A 17384-nucleotide genomic window follows, 5' to 3' on the forward strand; every position below is an offset into this window, starting at 1 on the left:
GCCAAGACATGGTGCCTTTATCAGATAAAACGTCCAATATCACTAATATGAAAACGTTTGGAGATAAATGAACAGGATAAAACTCGTACAGGAAATCACAGAGGGTATTTATCATTCCACGCCTCGAGAATAATCCAACGAAAAAAAAAAAGATTATTAAAGTATAAGTGACATAATGCTAAAGAGGAAATCTAATTGTTAGAAAATTATCTTTCCGATCTCCCTCCGTAAGTGGGTGAAGCGGGAATGAATGGTAAAATCTCAAATAAGAACCCCACTTTTACTTGCAATAGGTATGGTTTGTCTGAAACACTTGGGTTGGGTGTACAAGTGACTGGTACTGTAATGAACCGGTATTGTGCAGACGACTTTTGAGCAAAACCAACGTTTGTATACATTGTTCTAAAATTGTATTGTTTAACAAATTGGTTTCACATTTCAGTTGATTCATTTTTGCACAAATCATTGCCTGCAATCAAAATGGAAGGTACAGTCCGCAGCAAAAAACTTGCAACATGAGCATGTAAGTTATTGTGAAACTACGCCCAGCAACGCAGGAAATCAACATAACGTCTACGTGACACGAATCACGCCAGGAAAACCTCGGCGTCCTCCCCTGCACACTTATTTTAGAGCAAAACACTTAGTCATTTCACAATAAACTTACATGCTCATGTTGCAGGGTTTTTTGCTGCGGAATGTAAAATTTAACAAGAATTTTACGTACGTTTTTCCATTACAGACATCTATCTCTTATAAAAACATATATCAGATAATTTTGTTGTGTAGATACAATTTGCAAAAGCTAAGGTTCTCATTTGAAATTTCACCGTTCCTTCCCGTCCCGTTTCACCCACTTACGGAGGACGTTGGAACGATGATTTTCTAGGAATTAGATTTCCTCCTTTGCATTATGGCACTTTTACTCTAATCATCATCTTCTCTGTTGCAACATTTTCGAGCCGAGAAATGATAAATACCCTCTGTGATTTCCTATAGGAGTTTTATTCTGTTCATCCGTTATTATCTTCAACCGTTTTCATATTAGTAATACTGGACGTTTTATCTGGTACAGGCACCATGTCTTGGCGGACATTTTGAAAACGGTAACCCATATGAACAATTTTTTGCCACACCGCTGTTTAGTGTATGAAGATCTATCAAACGAGGTATCACTTGATCCACATTTTCGTTTAAAATTTCTAAGTTGGGCCTGGACCCCGATGAAAGGCGGCCCTGGGGGCACCGCGACAACATCATTCGATTTGCCCCATGGCTTTCCTATTTGAGCTTTTGTTTGGTTCATTTATGTTCAACCGTTTTCATGTTAGTGATACTGGACTTTTATCTCATACAGGTAACGTATCTTGGCGGCCATTTTGAATACGGTGACCGATATGAAAAATCTTTCGCCACATCGCTTTTTAGTTTTAAAGATCTATCGAACGAGGTGTCACTCGTCCTATGTTTCCATTTAAAATTTTAAAGTTATTTCCATTTAAACTATGCGACCTACCGTAGTCGGGTCAAGACTTCACTTAGGAACAAATATGTGCGCTATCCAAATATCCACGTTTCAGAATCCTAAGGCACTCACGCAACAATCTGGGCTACGGACATGTAATTGAAGTACTTACAAACTACCTGTATAAAAATTGTTGCGGAAGTAACGCAGGATTCTGAAACATGGATATTTGGAAAGTGCACATACTAGTTTCTAAGTGAAGTCGACCCGATTACGGTAGGTCCCATAGTTTTGGAGCTTTGGGCTTTAACTTATAAGTCGGCAACTGTTTTCGGCAACTTATAAGTCCGAAAGGAAGCATTTGTGCAAACAGGTTGGTCTATACTTTTTGACTTATCTTGGTGTCAGGAATCACCTGTCAAATGTCGTGGTGTTGTATTGAAACACCCTGTATAAAAAATATACTCATCTGTGAAATACAACAGAATTCTTGACTTTCGACGATATGCTTTGAAGCTATTCCCTGACTTTCAAAGACAGTGTGAACCCTGATCAATTTTTAGTGAACATTAGGTAGAATACAACTCATGATTATAAGGAAGATACAAGACATACAGAAGATAAAATACAAAAGAATGGTCGAATATAATTTTTTTTTAATCTCTAAACAACGGGAGAAAAGTAAAGAAAAATACACGGAATATTCATTTCCGAGTAATTAAAGAAAAAGAGACATCACAGTAAATTTTCTTGGCACAAAGCTCTCCAATGTGATTTATACATTGCAAACGTTTATGTAAGGTTATTATTTATCATAGCTTTGAAAGCTTTAACAACAGGAGAGTCTTGGTCTTCAGTCTTCGCAGTGCCTGATTTTCTCGATCGTTTACGGTTAGCATTAGGTCTAGGCCTCGTCCATTGGACCTTTTTCTGAGATTGCTGAGCTGCTGCGGTTGCACGTCCTGATAACGGTTTATGTGCTTTCCACTGAACTTTTGGAAGATCAAAATTCAAAAGCTGCTTCTCTCTTTGCCATGGTAACAATCCAATGGGACACGAACCCCATCCACCTTCATCTGAGGAAGAAAAAAAATACAAAATTATTAAAATAACGGAATTCCTGTGCAGGCACATGAAAATTAAAATACTACATACAACCTTATTATAATTATTAAAAATATTCACCTCCATTTAAAAGACTGACTTCACTCGTGACATTATAGACGAATTGGTACTAGACGCAGTCTTAGTTCTCTTCACTTTCACATTTTTGTAACAAGTCTCATCGATGAAATACTCCGACTACTATTGAGACCGGAAAAGTATTTGAAAAAGGTCATGACCTTTTTTTCCTAACAAGGTTATAGAAGTGTACAGACGTGAAGCATAAAAAAAATCGCATACGGCTACAGTATACTTAACTGCTCTCCCCTTCCTCTTTCCATTCAATCAGAGTAAAAACTCTTTATGTAGTTGTTTCTTTCAGAATTCACCTGCAAAAGAGCTTGGTAACTATTAGTGTTTTTAATTTGTGCAAAAATCGAGCAAAATAAGTTTTACTTAGTTAAGATGGAAAATGTATTGTAATTTACACTGACTGGCTTTAAAGATTGGGTAGAAAAAAAAGCAATTTCGTAACTAACTTATTTTAAATGAACCGCGTTGATTATTCTTGAGTTATTTTGAAGAAACAAAAGATATTTTACATATTTAATTGTCTAAGAAATTACGTTTCATTTCTATTAATAACCGAACATGTACAGTACAAATTTTGGTCACTGGATCGAGATAATACCATAGAACAACCATTGTCTGATGCATTATGGTTGTCCGATTAAGAAACAATATTCTTTAAATGTTGTCTTAATTGATTTGTTTATTTACTTTTGCGTTCTTTTCAGCAGTGAGGTTACATTAGAAGCAGACCTATAGCTTAACGTGGAATCTGAACGTCAGCTCTCGCCGGGAATCGAACCAGATCTCTCATGTCAAATGTGCGTACGCTAACTGCTTAGCCACGAGTGAGCTCTGTTGTCTTTGTTATTATCTATGTAACTATGTAGTTGGTTGTTGTTCTTGGTTTTCTCGTTTAAGGTTTACCAATTACAAGCGAACGGCAAATCGAGAGTAACCTTCGACTTTAGCAAACATTACATCTGAAAAAGAGTATAACAAGTAACGCCGTGCAATCTTGAAAAAAGCGATCATCCTCCTAACTAATTTCAACCCCAAATTACAGGAATAAGTCTCCAATCTCAAAGACACATACTGTTCTAGAAAAATCTGTGTGCGCGTAATAAGTACTCAGGAAGTTACGTATAAAATTGGTGAGTACGCACTTCCTCATAATTGGCCTATTTCAAGTGCAAGCAATTGAGATGTTTGGAAACTCTTCAGAAAAAAAAAAAAAAAATAAACCATATTTGACAACACTGTAATTTTAACGAAAGTTATCATAGGATTTTTATTTAAATTTTCAGGGAGAGGGGATGTGAGTCCTGATATTTGATTGACTTCAACTGCAAGAGTGCGGTTTATGTGAAAACCTCAATTACCACATACATCATATTGTGTTAAAATGGAATATTTCGAAAGTTATTAAAAAAAAAATGGAGCGGGAATGTTCATTCTTTCGTTCTCGAAATATTTTAAATCCAAGTAGCGGGTATGATTGTGAAGCCTTAAAAAGTATTTCCCATATTCCATGAAAATATAATATTTTTACGACAAATATGTTGGATCATTTTTAATCGGAAGTGTGTGTGTGTGGGAGTAAGCCTTACTACGTTAGAGGACTAAATTAGCTGCTCATTCTTGACTGATTTAAATCCCAAGCACAAAGGATTACAGCAAATCATCAAAGATAATATACATAATATTGTAACAAAACTGAACGAGTTTTATGTAAGTTATTGTGAAACTAAAAAAGAGTCATAGGGGGAGTAGTAATCTTACTATATTCTTTACATTCTTTTCTGATTTCAGCTCCATGTAGGGTGAGTGACTATGAAACCTTAAAGAAAATATGCGCCATATTACACCAAAACCGAACAGTTGTAACGGACACTATTGTGTAACTTATTTTTTAAATAAAGTGAGTGGCTGAAGGTGGTAATCCATCCTACATGAGGGATCTGAATTCACCACTCATTCTTAATTGATTTTAATCCTGAGTACAGAGGATTACGGAAAACAGTCATAGAAAATGTACATAATATTGCAGCGTTTCCCAACCTTTTTCAACTTGCGGCACACTTCAGGGTAACTTGAATTCTCGCGGCACACATATTATTATTATTTGAAAATATAAAATATTGTGGTATTTTTTTCTGATTACTGACATCCTTCTCACAGAGAAGAAAGCTCGACCACTGATTTTTTCTCCGTGGTAAATCATTATGCTTATTTTTCATTTTAATTTAAAAATAGAAAACAACTTCAACTAGATATAGGGCTCAAGTTGTTAAAAATACACTTTCTTTTTCGAAAACTGTATCCAACCTTTCATTAAGAAGGAGGATCACGAACAAACAAATCTCTTTTACTTTTAAAACACAAATATAGGTAATTCGTGTGCATGTTTACTTTGTTGGAAGGATTGAATAATATTTTAAAATTTCAAGTTACGAAATAGTCTGCAACAATAAAGAAGCAATAATGGTCATAACAATGATAACAAATACTTTTTTTTCAAAATTAGAAATGTACAGAAAAATATTATACAGAAAAGTAACACAGTATGAAACTTTAAATTTTAGATTCATAGTAGTAATGTGAAATACAAATATATCTTTTTCTCTGTGTCTTGCAATTTGATTGCTATAGAATTAATAATTTTGTTTCGATTTCCTCGCGGCACACTAGCGATCCATTCGCGGCACACCGGTTGGAAAACGCTGTTATATTGTATCAAAGCTTAAAGAATTAAATAAATAAATAAAAACTCTAAAAGAAGTCGGGGGCGGAGAGGGGAGGTGCTAGGAGGGTAAATCCACTACTTTATTCTTTATTGATTTTAACTCCCCTGCAGGTGGGGTTATTGGGGAACCTCAAAGAAAATGTACAACATATTACGTCAAAATCGAACCTTTTTAATGAAAAGTATCGTGGAATACTTTTTTAGAAACTGAGTAGGGGAGAGTGGGGATGAATTCATACTTTCATTCTTGGCAGATTTTAACCCTACGCATTGGGAATATTCACAATGCTATAAAGACAAGTTTGTCATAAGCGAGAAATATTTCCCTGGTTTATTTAGGAAAATTGTCTTGCACGTACACTTCTGTTTAAAGAAAGCTAGACTGCCTTCCAGTGTGTAAGTACAAAGAATTCAACGAAGATCCTTATGTACCTTGGATTTGTGCTTAGGAAAACTTAGTTTTCCTCCATTTTGGCATAGAGTAACAGGTGTAGTGTTCCAAGAGCAACCGACCATCTGTACGTTCACGCCAAATATCATAAATATATAATATGTACATAGAATACAATGATAATAGATGACAAAAATAAATACATAAAAAAATAAATACGGGTGAGTCACAATGATGTTCCCGATTTCAATGATTATTTTTTGTTTTTAATAATACATATGTAACAGAGATTACACATACTGATTGATCAATTCAAAAAGATTTCTTTGTAACATATTATAAAGACCTCATAAGATAAAATAATATGCGATCCACAAGTTACACGACACACATCTAATCTATAAACAAATTCCTGTCAAACTCTTCCTAGCATGTCAGGGTCGATATCGGCCACAGTTGCAGTGATGCGCTCACGCAATTCAACCACAGTTATAGCAAGTGGGGTACAAATACCTAAATTTTCCACAGAAATACTGTTGAACTTGCACAACGGAGTTAGTGGCATGAAAATCAAGCACACAGAACGCTCTGTGGCCTGTAGAAGCCATATTGCTCACTTCGACTAAACTGGCTCCTGGAGGACGTGTATGTAACTACGCCTCTGCAATAGAGAAAGGAAAAAAAACTTATTTGAGGATATATTCCAGAAAAAAAAAATAGGCAAGGAAAGCTCACTATTATTCGAATAATATATTAACGAAATCGGGACCATCATTTTGACTCACCCTCTATATATAATATATAGATAGATAAAAAATCAAAACCTAGTAGATTGGGTAATACGAGACGACTCAAGCCTGTAGAGGACAGGATCACCAAGAAAGTAAGATACATACAGACGGAACATTTCTGAAGTGATGCTTTTGTGGTTTGGTGATTAGCGTCATGGAAATCTGTGGAGATGCTTATTTATCCCCATATACTTGACGGATTGCAATCCCAAACAATAGGGTTATTTCTGCAAGTGGAAAGAGAAGGCGGACACACACACAAATGCCAGTCGAGTCGAATTCGAATAGTAGAAGCTTTGCTTTATGACAACACAAGTATTTGAAATTTGCGTAGTTATGCTTTTTCTTTTAACACGTTCGCTGCGTTACGAGTCATCTGTGGCTAGTGAAATACATTTTTGTGCGGTACCGTTTTATGTATTGTATTACCTCTGTGCGTTTGTGGTATTTTTGTCTTGTATAGATTTTTAACATTACTAGCATTCACGTGCTACACGAGTCACCGGTGACGCGTCCTGCTTTAGCGTAATGTAGCTTCAGATTCTATCAAGAGATGGCTGAAGTGTGAATTTTAAATACCGTGTCGTCATCTGCGGAGAGAAGCTCGAAGTAAGATCTGTACACGAGTCACTGGTGACTCGTAACGTGCCGACGGACAAACATTTAACGAGACACACGGTGATTCGTATAGCACTGACAATGAAAGTACTTGGGCTCGAACGGGTGAATACGCACGAAAAGGAAAGCATGTGTAATATTAGCACCCCGGAAGCAAACAGTGATGTTCGTTTTTTTGTAAGATGCTGTAAACGTCCGCAAGAGCAGGGCAAAGTAGAATACGTGCCTTAACTTCAGGGCGTCTAAAGTCTGTCCCTGGGCCATTTTTGCGGAAAAAGGCTGAGCGGATGGAAAAATCAGCGAAGACGTATCCCTTTATTTTTAGGGACACACATTTTGAATGAAAAAGTATCCCAGGGTCCGCCCGGAGGGTCCCAGACATGGCCTACCTCACAATTTTCAAATGATAAGGGAGGTTAAGTAGTATATCGTTTGAAAGGTATTGTAAAAAGAAACAAGATGAAGCAGTCCCGAGTTTCTACGCTCACCCTGTACAAAATAGTAGGTAGTCAAAATGTCAACACAGTTGTCATGAAAGTCTGTGACTACCATTTCCCTAGGTACATAGGTGCTCATACAAACTCGGGACTTGTTGCAACTTTTCAAAATACCTTTCAAACGATATACTACTTGCCCCCTTACCATTTGAAAATTGTGAAGTGGACCCAGTTTGGGACCCTCTGGGAGACCCAGGGGCAATACATTTTCATACAGCATGTGTGCCACGAAAGATAATGAGATACGTGTGCAGCGATGTTTCCATCCACTCAACCGCTTCCACAAAAATGGCCCGGGATCAGACTTTATAGACGCCCTGAAGTTACGGCACGTATTCTATTTTGCTCTGCTCTTGCGGACGTTTACAGCATCTTGCAGAAAACGAACATCACTGTTTGCTTCCGAGGTGCTAATATTACACATGCTTTCCTATCTGTGCGTATTCACCCGTTCGAGCCCAAGTACTTTTCTTGTGAGATCGAAACTCAGTTTATACTGCCGCAGCGAACGTATTATTTTTTTTTTCTTTTGCTAAAGTTAGAACACATTTCACCAGCACAATCCTAATACGTGTTTAACGAACTATTTTGAAATGTAGTGAAATAATACGAAAGTAGTACTGAAACCAATGTCATGACTGTTAATCTCTAAAACGTGTGAAATTTAATTTACTAGCAAAGAATATTTTCATGTATAACTGATAAAGTTTTGTTTGTATTTTCAGGAATTAAATAAGCAACAGATGAAAGCATAGATAAAGGGGAGTCATCCAAATTTTTAACGAAAAACGAATGGATCTACATCTGCAAACATTCAGTGGGGGCTCAGACACGTGTACGAAGAGTCATGAGGAACGTTGGAAGTTGGGTCAATAGGTTTAAATCAGAAGAAATTTTTGCTGAAGACATGGTTCGTGCAAATCGGCGAATCACATTACGTAAAATTGTAGGAACCTTAAATTGTGGACATGATGCAGAGGATTATGGAGGACTTGGAGGCTACAGAAAAGTGACAGCCTCATCAGTTAACACCTGTCTTGAAAGTCTGAAGGCGAAAGTGTATACAGAGCTGCTGTCTGTCTGAAGCTGATTTTTTTGAACAGTTAATAGTAGACTCAACAATTAACAGAAGAGCATTATATTGGGTGATTTAAAAAATCTATCAAGCAATCACAAGAATAATTTTCATGCCAGAAAACTGCGTCATGATAATGCTTAGGCATACACATTTTTAGGCACAAACTAATAATTTGCATAAATATTGAGGTCAGTGATTCCCCATTGCGCTACAACCCTAATCTATACCATCAGACGTTCACCTCTGACATAATGAAAGATTCCCTTTGGGGCACAGGTTCAGTGATACAAAAGGGGTAAAAGATGTCACTAGGGAATGGGTGAAAGGGTGCTCATCAGACTTTTTCCAAAGTGTTTTCCAGAAGTAGATGAAAAGCTGACAAAAAGATTTTGTATCTCAATAGTGATATTCTGTCTGCAAATGTTTACTGTACATATATGTATAATTTTCACCTCTGCACTTCTGTTAATGAATAAACTAGAAGTCAACATGCATTATTTTCAGTACAACCCTTACAGAACTCGAATAACGCATATTTAAAATGAATACATTTTCAAGATGGTGTAATTTCTGTTGGCCACATTCTTACACAAGAGAAATGATATTAAGAGTACCTAATATTGTTGTGAATTCGGATTTTTGGGAAATAATTTAAACCTGTGATGATAAATTCCAAGGGAAAACTTTCTGCTGAAATTTATTTATTTATACTTTTCTCTAAACATATTTGCTTGAATACAAATCTCTTCGTTAAATTCACTACACTTTTTAAAGTTTTAGTGAATAACTAAAAAAGTACAATGAGAATACAATATACATATATATATAAACTGAGACAAACAGCATCCGCAAAATGCAATTAAAACCAAATATTAACTATTTCCAGGTCTTTCCTTATGGGCCAGAAATATGGGTGTGAAATTGGTAATATATATAATTGTCAGTCACTCAAATTTCTGCACTATACGAAAGATCTCGAAGGCAACTACAGAAAGTTGTTCACTTTATATTCTACCATTTTTTACGAGTACTCACCTTAAGAGATACCGCGCTGCCATCATCGATCATGTTTTATTGGACCCGCAGCATCCCCCAGCATCGCAGTTTCCACTGCAGCAAGCTCCGGCGCAGGACAGCCATGGGAATTCTGTCCCACTCCTCCTTGCAAGCTTTCCATAGACCATCCAGTGTGCGCGGACGGCGATGTTGAAGACGTCGTTTCAACAGTCCAAATGCGCAAAAATCCATTGGACTGTCATGTGTGCTTTTCACAGGAATGTCTTCAAACGGAATGACACCAATTCCTAATTCCTGTCATTTCCTGATAAAAACGTAGTGATTTTCTGGCGGTGAGTCGAAGTCTTGTTCATATGGGTCATCACCTGGTTTGAGTCCATTCCATACAATTGTAGGATGTCTCGCCGATAGATAGATGTCAGAATGGATTCCCGAAAGTATCTTGGATTCACCTTCACGTTTTTGTCCATTTTGCGTATCAGCAACTTACCCTCGTATTTGGATCCCGTAACAATCATAAAGCCATGAGGGAAACTGTCCCTGTATTGACGAACAAAGTTGCTGCGCCCCTTGCCATCAATGTCACGGTATGTGATTGCCTGAATGTGACCACCAGCAGTGAGATGGGCATATGATTAATCCATTGTGACAACTTTCTTCCATTTGGAACCCGCCAGGTACTTTTCATACAGTTTCCTGCAAGTCGTCTTATGTTCGGCACTATGACGCAGTAGCAGGTGGTGTTCACGAGTCTTCCGCACGTTGCCTCGGAGGATTTTCCTGGCATGCCAATCGACGGATCCACCTTAGCATTACCTGTGTCACTGTGCTTGCAGCAGCCCTACTCTGGATCGTTTCGTAAGGGGTCACAATAGCTTACGCAGTAGCCATTTCGAGTGTTAATCCACTCTCACGACACTGTTTCACAATGCGCACGTACGAAAACTTAGCATTTAAAAGGGCAATTACGTAACTCACCCAGTACCGGTTGAGTTTCGGCGCCATTTGATCCAACTCACGCACCTACAAGCATGAGCGGATCTAAAACGGACTTCTGGAGGAGGGGGTTATAATACTACTACTTAGAGCTACTTTTAAGAGCTCCAAACTCTGGGATGGATTTTATTTATATATAAAATAAGAAAGTTTCCTCTTCTGGGAAGGGGGGTATCGCCCCGATCCCCCCTGAGTCCGCCCTTGCCTACAAGGCCAGTCACAATACTGCCTCCGCCAGCAAACCCACAGTTTCAGCATGATGCGCCAGGTGGCAGCATCGAATCGAAAATGGTCGGATATACAGCGAACAACCTTCTGTATTAGTTTATTTAATAACATCTCGAAGACATTATCTGAATCACTTTATTTTTTACGTTCTTCATTGTTCATGTATTATTCACTAAAAATCAAAAAAATGTAGATAAACGTAGCGAAAAGTCTTAACTATAGAATGCAAGAAGAGTAAGATGATCTTCCAAGATTATTATTATTACAATTGCTCTTTAAGTGGCTTACATTATAACGGATTCTAAAATAAAAGTTTACCATTATGCTTTATGTTTGTGTTATTATCATTATAAGGAGGGAGGGTCAATAAGTAACGCATATTTTTTTCAACGCGATATTATACATATAGATCTGGGACTTAACAAGTTCGCACTGTAGTCGACAGTAATTCGAACAAGTGTACCTCTAGCGGCAGAAATATGAAGTACTGGGCAAAGATGGCGCGTGTATTATAGTCGTCTACTTTAAGGAGCAGAGAAATGATGAAAATCCAAATGAAATTCACAAGGAAATTGTGTGTGCGTCTATGGGGAACACTGAATGGATCGTAGCAACATTTGCACATGGGACAAATTTTTTGAAGAGGGCTGTGTGACCCTTGTGAATTTTGCCACCTGCTGAGCTCCAGTAACTGTACCAAGCGAACAGCACGTCACAGTCATTAACGAAGCAATTTGTAATGACCAGCAAGAATCTATCTGCGAACACTGTCGAAGACGTTGAACATTTCGTGTGGCTCAACGACGTTTTAATTCCGATAAGAAATTGAGTCGGCTGTAAGCGGATGGCTATACTCCGAAAAGACGGGCTTCTATGAACAGGTATTTTGTAACTTATGTTACGATAGGAAAAATGTGTTGAGACACTTGGCAACTACATTGAAAAGTAGGTTTTACTTTATACGCACGGTATATATTGATGATATTACCTATTACTTTCTTTTATATAAATCGTTAGCATTACTTATTTATGCCCCCTCGTATTATTATTATTATTACAGAAATATTAACAAAATGCATCAATTTTAAAAATTAGTTAGGTAATGACATCATGTCATTGAAACAATACATATGTGAAGTTTACGTCTTATTAGCAAGGTTACCTATGAAGCTGGGCAGCAGGAAGTGTTTTGCTCGAGTACAATCGTAGCTCGCTCGAGATCCTTTGGCCACGACCAGAATACACTGGTGTACACACAAGACCCGAAACAGAAATTGCTGTTGAGTATTGTTGAACACAATAATAACAATAATAATAATAATAATAATAATAATAATAATAATAATAATAATAATAATAATTGAGTATTGTGTTCTTTCTTTCTTTCTTACTTACTGAATGAATGAATGCAGTGGGTGAGAGAGAGAGAGAATGCAGATGGGGTACAAGATAATCCATTTCTGCATGAGATAGAGATCCACAAAGTACGGTAAATGAAAGTATTACTGGTTTCTGAAGCTACTGAAGAGTGAGGGAAATTTGATTATGCAACTTCCAAATCAACACAATCATTTTCTTAACAAGGAAGAAAGAGCAAAGGACTACGAAGTAAACACTGATGGCACTTGTGCGGCTTGTCGAAGAGTTATTTGAACTATAATGACAAAATATTTCTCTGAGACATGCCATGATTTAGGGAATACTCGACAGTATTTAGTACCACAAAAAGCTAGTCAGTTCTAGTCAAACATTGTTCAATATTTGTCAAACAAGAAAAGTGCACGAGTACCTTGACAATAAATCCATGGTGAAGGACGATCTGAAGCTGCAGAATTCGTTTTAGTCTTATTACTATCCACTGAATTCGACATTTCTACGTCTTCAGTATCATCGATTTCTATAGCTTCTTTGTTGCGCCGCTTTGCGTTTCGTTCCAACAGAGACGTCAACGTAAATACTGGAGTACCATTCTCTACCGTCTTATTCATTTCTATTTCACTTGTAGTGCAAGTATAGACTTTAATCAACATTTGGAGATTACGGTTCACTCTTTTCTTAAGTGAAGGTCTAAGAACTTTCAAAAGGCTGTACAAAAGAAAAAAAAATAATAATAAATAAATAAACGTTAATGTATAACTGCACAAGAAAACATACACATACATAAAGAAGTAAACATAGGTTAAACTATTTCACATATTACAAGAATGGTTTTCAAGTTATTTTATACAAGAATTAGAATTCGACGTTGAATATGGATCAAGATAACCAACATAAAAGGAATTTTACCATCAATAGTATCAAGTATCTTGATATTCTATTTTAATTGACTGACAATATTGTTTATTTCAATTTCAGTTTCAGACTAATATCAAAGTTTATTTGTTTTAGTTTTGGTATTTGTAACTTCAAAAACACAGTCTGTGAATGTTTCCAATGTAAATTGTCTAAAAGATTTTATGTAAATATAAGCATTTTGTAATTCCATGTTTTATTACCACAAACACATTTCATCGGACAGTGTGATGTAAGTTATGTAAATTCTGAAGTGTTGACATGATGCTCATCTTTGAGAAGTATTGATTAACTAAGATTTCTTCAGAGAAATCTCATAAGCACGTGTATTGATTTTTACCCGTTTTTTCGGAGCCACGTTCTGCAATGCAAACATCTTTGTTGTATAAATACTTCAGTCTATTTCATCACGGTTATTGGAAGTCAGAGAACGAGTGCGGGAGCTGAAGTTGGAATTGAAGTTAAGAGTCGGAGACAGCATTGTGAGCGTATTTAAAAGAACCGTACATAACGAACCTTAGTCACAGTCGGTAATCGAGACTTAAATGTAACATTTATGAACTTGCTTGAATAGACTGATAATGTACACTCATGTCCAAAATTATTGTCGCATATTTATAACTGTCTTCTTGTAAGAATATAATTTGATAATGATTTTGCAGGGTACTTTTAATACTGATACTATGTTTAGAATCGGAAACTGTGTATGTGTGGTATATTTCATAGGAAAAGAATTATGAATACGAAAATTATAATGAATAAAACAAAATTTTGCTAAATGAACAAGAAAATTTTATTTTCGTTTTATTGTTCTCTTTTGACACGAAATTTGCCACATACATGTCTTTGCCGATTATACACATGCTAACATTGTAAGAAATAAAGGGCGAGTTCGTTATCAAATTATATTCCTAGAACAACATATTTGTAGACATGCGACAATAATTTTGGACATGAGTGAACATCAGAAATTGCTGCACTTAGCAAGTGGACTTCTGGATTTGGGTCAACATCACTATCACTATCAGGTATTGTCCCGTTACCTATCTACTACTTTAAATAGAGCTTATCATTTACACACACCGTTTCTGTTTTGCCATAATTAAAACAGTGATGGAGTTCCCCAAAGTACCTCAAAGCACATCATAAGTGCGTTTATTTAACATTAACATTATCGGTAATTTAGGACGCACTTTGAGCTAATGCAAACAATCTCGGAATACTCTAAGTGCTCAATAATAACATGAGCTACATCCCAAGCTCAATTTTAATTAGGAGTACCAACTCAGGTTGACAATAGCTTTAAAAAAAACTGACTTTCGTTGCCGTTCTGTCCTCAAGTCATACAAGGAGCAACTACTGTGTATAATTTGAATCTGACACCAAGTAGCACGACGTCATTTCAAGCATGTTTTGTTTTATACAGCGTGTTTACCAGTAAATTCGTACATGTATAAATAATTTTTAATTTTTATATTAAATTTTGAGTAAGATTTTTAAGAACCAGTTCTGAATTTTAAAGTGTTGTTAGAGATACTTGCTGGCCAGCAAGCTATAAACTACCTTAAACTAAACATTTTTTGTTACAGAAAGATATGTGTTGTTGTGTTACATAATTCTTTTTGTGTTTAGCATCTTTGTGCAAGACCGAATTTATAAAGGACGGGACTTACTACGAATGTAGGTTTAGAACCATGACCGGGGCTTGAATCCGGTTTAAAGCCCGTCATGGAAGATCAACCGTCATTATCTCGGCCCCAAGAGCTGGATTACAGGATCACGCTACCAGTTTCTGCTTCTTATTTTTCGACGTCTGACTGACAAAGAGAGCAGAGAGCAGTGGACTTGACTTTATATATTCGCAACATTATTAGTTCCAATCAGTTTTTTTTTTAACTTTTGCGTAGCAAAATGCGTAACAAATTTATATTTGCATCGTAATTTGTAAGTTTTGTATCGCACTTCGGCAGCCAAGAAATATATTATTATTATTATTTTATATAGTGAAATAGTAAATATTTTCTATGTATCACATATAGGTACGATAATGAAAAGTAAAGTAAGGAAAATAATAGCAATTATATTTTTAAAAAGTTTTAACTTTGACATTGTACAGAATGTTTAACCTGGTAGCTGTTTCCGAATGTGTCCATATAGTTTTTTTTTTTTTTTTAATTAAGTTTTGAACCTGTAATGACTTGAAGAAACGGTAATAGGAATTACGCACCACGAAGTCAACTTCATTTTTTACAATAAAAGAAGAAAACTTATTTCACACGAAGTCTAATTTCTAATTGTAGCCAACTGCTACTCGGATCCAATTCATTTTCCATATTTTAAACATTTTAAACCGAACACTAGTTTTTTTTTTATTTATTTATTTTTTTAACTTCACTGCAAAATAAGCGAGCATAGCAAACCAAATATATATTTCTAGGACAGTACAATGAAACAATATGAAAAAAATAGGACGGCAGGAATGAGTACTGCTAAGCTCTCGTATTCTAGCCAGTAATCTAGTTATTGAAAAGTAAGCTCGAGTCTTGGATTTGGAGAGTCCATTGAGCCACTTTCTTCACAGACAGAATAAAGTGTCGTAGAGAAAGTGGTCTCTGTCATCAGTTCTACGGTTTGTTTCCAATTATTTGGTTTGTAGTCAGTAGTAGATCGTGTTGATGAGAACCAACAGATACATAAAGATAAACGTCGGGTTTCAAGAAGAGGAATCATTACTGAGTTTCAACTGTATGTAAGATCGAAAGAGAACCATTCTGTCATAAAAGAAAGATAATGACAAACTTTGTTCTGTTGTAAAAACAACCCACTTCGGTAATAAAATTATGATTACAGATGCATTGCATTTTTGCGATACAATTTTTCGTTTGTGTCACATTTCTAGGATTTTGGGTACCAAACTGCGATGCGATACCGCTTAAATAAAACGCCGGTTGCAATTTAAGCATAGGTGGGCATAGAAAGCAAATCACATATTGTTCATTTATGTAATTCTTTATTTATATTCTTCCAAGTCTTCGTAGATCATGTACGACTTACGAATAAAACAATACCAGTTCCACGTACTTACAAGTACACTCAATAGACGATACGGTACATAAAAATGTTTTAAATGTCATAGTTGTAGCGACAGATATATAAAGTTTATAAACATTTGAAGCGTTGATTTGGATGAGGGCTTATGTAGCACTTTCTTGAAAATTCGTTTTATAAAATAAATGACTGACTATGTATACAAACTCATGTCTACATACAACTTATTAAAGTATACAAACTGGAATTCGTGCCATTCCATTCACAGACATTATAGTAGTGAAGTCCCCTAATTCGTCACCGATGGATTTTTGCGCCTTCGGCCTCCTGAAACGAGCCTTGCCTCACAGGAGACTCCGCACCATTGAAGGGCTATGAAAAGCCTGTCATGAGTAGTAGTTGTGGCTTGACATGATTACACTGCATGCCAGTCTCCTACTTTGAAACTTCGCTGTCGTGCAACAATTGCCCAGACGCAGGGCTACCAAATAGAGTACTCTCGATAGTGGCGACATGGTTTTGCTTAAGGTAAGTACCGTTTGAAATCGTCACCATAGAACGCAAACAACCTATGTATAACACTTCGGGGATAAGCCTGTATCAATACAAACCAAGTAAAGGAACAAAATTTATACAATATCAGATTCTACAGATATTCAGGAACAATATCAAGTATAGGTTAGAGCTATAGTTTCTTAAACCTCCAACCTATACTTAATATACTGTTTCTGACTGTTCATTATGAGACAGAAACTAAAAATCTCTCCAGTACACTTATGAACCTTTTTTCAAATCTACCCTTCATTTATTTATGTTAAACTCTCTCAATATTTTTAACCCATTTCAAGGTTCTTTTAGTAATGTGAAGAGAGAGAGTGATATTATATTATCAAAGGTTTGAACACCCTCTGAGCAATTAGGAGGATGCTGGGAAACATCTTGAAATCTTAGGCACTTCCTATTTGCTAGGTGCTTTTGCAGTGATGTATCTACTAGAAATCCATCTTATCAGATGCGGTTGGTTGGTTGTTTCGGAGTTCTCAA

General features: G+C 36.3%; 1 protein-coding gene across 1 annotated transcript in view; it reads right to left on the minus strand.

The window, feature by feature from the left end:
* Positions 1-2099: 2099 nt before the first annotated feature.
* The window catches only part of LOC145663034 (uncharacterized), a 39146-nt gene continuing 23861 nt past the window's right edge, over positions 2100-17384 (minus strand). Inside the window, exons 7-8 of the mRNA XM_081729173.1 lie at positions 12790-13085; positions 2100-2541 (exon numbers count right to left, since the gene is read on the minus strand). Coding sequence (XP_081585299.1) covers positions 2258-2541; positions 12790-13085 — 580 coding nt within the window. The 3' untranslated portion in view covers positions 2100-2257. The remainder of the gene's footprint in view (positions 2542-12789; positions 13086-17384) is intronic.

This window comes from Thermobia domestica, chromosome 10 (assembly GCF_964235325.1).
Source record: "Thermobia domestica chromosome 10, izTheDome1.hap1.1, whole genome shotgun sequence".
Classification (NCBI taxonomy): Eukaryota; Metazoa; Arthropoda; class Insecta; order Zygentoma; family Lepismatidae; genus Thermobia; species Thermobia domestica.